General features: G+C 35.0%; 1 protein-coding gene across 4 annotated transcripts in view; it reads right to left on the reverse strand.

Annotated features, from left to right (window-relative positions):
* Positions 1 to 5,331, reverse strand: part of PDCD6IP (programmed cell death 6 interacting protein) — a 74,496-nt gene that overhangs the window by 60,298 nt on the left and 8,867 nt on the right. For all 4 annotated transcript variants that reach the window (XM_008585172.1, XM_008585171.1, XM_008585169.1 and 1 more), the window contains exons 2-3: positions 1,751 to 1,805; positions 222 to 291 (exon numbers count right to left, since the gene is read on the reverse strand). In XM_008585172.1, coding sequence (XP_008583394.1) covers positions 222 to 291; positions 1,751 to 1,805 — 125 coding nt within the window. The remainder of the gene's footprint in view (positions 1 to 221; positions 292 to 1,750; positions 1,806 to 5,331) is intronic.

Raw genomic sequence — 5,331 nt, forward strand, 5'->3', positions numbered from 1 at the left:
TACTGTCTTATTCATTTTTTATGACTAGGACGGTGCCTGGCAAGGTATATAGGCTCTCTACAAATATTCTGAAATTGTATTAAAAGTTGGAAGTTAAAAAGAAAATGAGATGTAAAAACTTTTACTATTTACAAAGAGTCACTAGGAGAGCAATTTTTAAAACCTAAAACAATAAAGTGTTTAAAACAACTTTCTTATCATTTTTATTAAAAATCACATACCTAATTTTACAGATCCTCCAAAAAGTGAACCTTTATCAAAAGCATCCTTCCAGGTAAATGTCAAGCAGATCTGGACAGAATGAGAAAAAGAGAAAATTATGTTACCTTCCTGGATTTCATTAAATATTAAGTCTTTTTTGAAGAAAAGTCTGCAGTGAGGAAAGGACAAAAGCTCAGCCTGTCTAAAACATTATCTCCTCTAACCAAGCAACTCCTTTTACTTCTCCTAGACCATAAATTTTTTTTAAAAAAGTAAAATACTGGCACTAGGATAACTCAAATGGTCATTTTGCCTCAGTAATCATGAACATTATCTTATTTATTTTTACAAATACACAATGGCTTGAACAGAATAAGCACTTAATAAATGCTTGCCAAATAAGCCAAGAGAACTAAGGCAATATACTGCAGACTTCCCAGAAGATAAAATTAAAAACAACTAGTTCATGACAACAAAAGTAAGAGAACAGTTACTTTGAGAGGATGAAAGATTTAATATTTTATTCCTTGATCTGGGCGGTGGTTATATAGGCATATTCACTTTGTGAATATTCAAACTATACACATGATTTGTTTACTTTTCTGTATATATGTTATATGTGAATAAAAATTTTACTTAATAAAAAAACTGCACCGCTTACTGCTTCTAAAATGAGTATACCACATATGAAGGTTAAAAAGAACTTGGCCCCATTTAAATTACTGCAATCCACTACAAAAAATTTTTTTAACTCTCGATTAGGGAAATGTTCAAACATAAACAAAACCAAAGAGAATAATGTAATGAACTCCTAAATACCCCAACAGCTTTAACGTTTTGCCCTTCTTGATTTATCCATCCCCCAACTTCCCTTTCCCCCCACAACCCATCCATACACACTTTTTTCCTGGTGTATTTTAAAGCAAATCTCAACTATAATTATTTCACCTATTAAAAACTAGTAAAAGAATGTTTAAAGTACTTTTCTTATACTACATGAAGGACCACACAATTTTAAAACTTTTATCAAGTCTCCCAAATAAAACTGTAAGAAATTACCAGCATTTTCAACTTCTACCTTTTAAAAGAAAATAAAGCTGACATCCATATACTGTTACATCTAATCATAACAGCATTTCCAACTTTTATATGTAAATGTAACTTGTGCCAATAATTTTTAAAGCACATAAAATGAGACTAATACTTCCTGAATTATACAGTTTCCATCTTAATGCTATAAAAGCCAAGGGGAAGGACACAGCTGATTAATCAACAGATCCTATTGATATAAAATACAATCTTAAAAAAAGCACAGTCCAATGCTCTACATGAGCCCCAAAAGTGCTAAGGAATGACATGAATAGAATTTCAGGAGACTCCTTCCTGATTCGTATCAGATGGATCTAAAAGCTTCTAATTTCTATAAAACTCTCTCATAAAAAACCTAATAATAGTGAAGAAGCATCACTGATTTCAATAAAATATCACAGGTGGAAGGAAATGGGATTTGTCATTACCATGTAACTTTAAAACAAAATTAATGACTTACTTGATTTTCAGAAAACGGGAATTTGGGTTCAATGGAACAAATCTGATCATAATATCTAAAAAAGAAAGCAAAATTAATTACCAGAGCTAAATATTACACGCATTTATGTAAATACAATTGGGTTAAGAGTATACAAAAATTATTCACACTTACTTTGCGTGGCCCACAAATCAAATTCAATCAGCTATTTTAAAGTTAATCAACATGGTCTTTCAATGTGTAAACCAAGAGCTAAAATGTTTGCAATTGAAAAAAAAAAAAAAATGTGTGAACAAAAACATACCCACCACCACAGAAAAGTATTTATTTATTATTATTGGCTAAAAGCTAACTACTATCTGCTCAGGAAACCAATGTATTTTTTAAAATACTACTTATTATAAACTATGTTTATATCCATTGGACAAACTCATATCTCTGGCAAATGGCTAATTAAAACAGTTTTACCAACTTTCAAATATGTTTTGGGTATGTCCACTTCTTCCAACTCCATCATTGCCACACAGCTCATCAAAGCTACCACTCTCATACACTAATCCAAAAGTTTCCTAGCCAATCTCCCTGTCTCCTTTCTCATTGTTTCTAATCTATTCTCCACACAGCAGCCAGAATGATCACTAACTATAAAGTAGTCTTCCCCTTCTCATTAGGGTGAGCTTTCAGCCACCAAGTCTGGGAGAGAAGGGTGGGGAAGAGGGTCAGGGCCAAGCTTTCTAACTGGCCTCTAATCTTTCCTCCTTCCCTTATTCCCTTATACACCCCTCCCCTTCATTGAGATTATCTTTCCAATGGTTATCTCTGGGGTCAAGTTTTCAGGGGTGAAATGAGTGGGGGGAAGCGGGTAATATGCCTGAGACCAAGCCTTTGGCTGGCATCTCCATGAGTTTGATTACAAACAAGAACTGGGTAATTAACTAAATACACTGAAGATAATGGGAGCCAGGTTTCTCACTGTCAGAGAAAGGAATAACAAACATGGGAAGAGAGAAGGCTAGGATAAACTACTACACCAGTAGAATAAACTACTCCAGTCCAGTTTTGGACTGGAACTGGAGTTATCAGCGTGAACTCATTTTTAAAAGTAGTGGAGAGAAACAAAAACAGGTATAAATGTATGCGTACGTATTTCCTAAATGCATATGCTGCAAGGGCTTAGAGGCAATAACACCTCATAGTAGCAATAAGCACACCTAGTGTCCAGATAAATAATGTTCTACATTAAAAGGAGCCAGTGGTCCTTAGGAAATGGGTGACTCCAGGGCTAAGACTGAGAAATCTTAAGATTCAAGCTTAAAACATCTTGCTATGCCAGAAAATTAAAAAGTACTTTAAAAAATAAGGACATGTTAAAAGGACACAAAAACTAGCTTTAAGCAGCTCCCAATAGCAAAGTATAGAACAATTTAAATAAAATAAATAATGCTGACAAATCATAACCCATTGAAAAAAATAAAAACACCATTCTGAAGTAAATAAAATATATAGGTAAACAGGGAAAGCTCTACTCTACTGTACAATGCTAACTAATAAATCTAGAAGAAATCCTGGAGTTAGAAAAATCACCATTTGGTACCTTTCAGAGTATAACATCTTACTCTGGTAAGATTCATCCATGGATGCCAAAATAATGAAAATTTGATGAGAAACAGGCTATTACATATTCTCAAAATATCTCACCACAAAATGCTTAGTGATTAGTACAACAATACTTATTAAATAAAAAGTAGAAACCTGGCAAACACCATCTTAACAAAGTGATAATAGGACAAATCAACATCATGTTCTTCCTGATATGCAATAAAAAGAACACAGTATCACTGCAATGGTACTCCTATGCAAAAATGCATATATCACAACAACATATGAGACAAACCCTTACTGAGTGACATACTACAAAGTAACTAGCCTGTATTCTTCAAAATATCAAGGTCATGAAAAACAAGAGAAAACTGAGGAACTCCTCCAAATGGAAGGAGACTAAAAAGACGTAACAATTAAAAGCCATGCATGATCTTAGATTAGACCCTGTAAACGACTTATTGAGAAAACTGGAAAAATGTGAACGAATTCTGTGAATTAAATGATAATATTGAATCAATGCCAATTTCCTGATTTTGAAAATTGTACTGTGGTCTTATAGGAGAGTATCCTTGTACTTAGGAAATAAACTCTGAAGTAGTAAGTACTGAAATCCTGTCATGGATTCCCATTAAACTTAAAATTATATCCAAAACCTATGACAAGGTCTTACATTATCTGGCCATCACCCAACTCTCCAGCCTCATGTCAGCATATTAACTATGGGGAGGAGTGGCCAACAGTCAGTTTCAATCTGTTCCAATGACACTCCCTTCTCTATGAGAATCCCGCCATTTCAACTTGGGTAACTAACTACAGGTGAGGTAATTTGCTGAGTCACCAATTCCCAAACTGAGATTCCACCATGCAGTGCTAAGCCATTGCTGAGCAGAGCACTCAAAGTGCAGGTGACACCAGAGCAAGCCTGGGAAGCAGTGAAACATGGCCACTGGCCAGGGAGGCAGGCGCTGGAAGCAAAGGGGAGAATAGAGTAGAGGAGAAAGCCCCAGCATAATCTCCAAGGCTCACAGTGCTAATGCACTGGAATGGTGTCCTCAGGCCACACAAAATCAGGCAGCAGGACAGGCCTTAGTTTGCTGACCCTTGCTATAAAGTAAGCAAGGAAGGAAGCAGCATGAAATAAAATTACTGGTTGCAAATGGATCAGTTAAAGAACAGCTAAACAGAATGTACTAAATTTTTTATACCCATTCTCTTCACTCCAAAACTTTTGAAGTCAACTCACAAAACTTGAGTTGTAAGAGAAAACAGCGTATTTATATTCTATATTTAAATGATTAGCTTTGTGATGGAATCCTCCAAGTAAAATGTCTGTCTTAGGACAGGTTATGAAAGTTGAAATAAAAGAACAAGAGGATAGGCAGTAACCGGAAATCAACAGCATCTAACCAGGATGGAACAAATCCCAACAAAACAAGAAAGATCAACTAAGGCTTTAAAAAAGAGAACAGCCATTGCTAACTGCAGTTACCACAGGCAAAATGCTGTTCCTAGAGAACCAAATACAATCAGCTACTCCTTCAATATTATCCCACTTCATGTCACCCCTTATAGTTCAGCCTAGATCTCAAGTATCAAAGTCCTCATCAGAGGGAACCACAGAAACAAGAGAATCTATCGCACCCCTCCCTTTATCATTTAAATAGGCTTTACTATATCAGCAGACTCTAGCCTGGGATATATCTCTAACACAGTAGATCTAGACTGCAAGTTTTCCACAGGTAGGAAAATGGAAAGCCAGTAGGCCAAGCCAGAGCTGGCAAAAAAAATAGTGCACTATGGGAAATAATGCTGCAAAGAATCAGTACCTTTATAGATTTTATTTTAGAAATAAGTGATTTTTTTTTCATAATAAAATAATGTATTATCAACTATGAAATCCTAAACATATTTAAAAGGTATAATGCCATAGTGGGCAGAACTCAGGTTTTCAAATGATAACTCTCATGTTTGAATCCAACTCTTAGCTGTGTGATCATGTG

The sequence above is a fragment of the Galeopterus variegatus genome, unplaced genomic scaffold (genome assembly GCF_000696425.1).
Source record: "Galeopterus variegatus unplaced genomic scaffold, G_variegatus-3.0.2 Scaffold3476, whole genome shotgun sequence".
NCBI classification, from domain to species: Eukaryota; Metazoa; Chordata; class Mammalia; order Dermoptera; family Cynocephalidae; genus Galeopterus; species Galeopterus variegatus.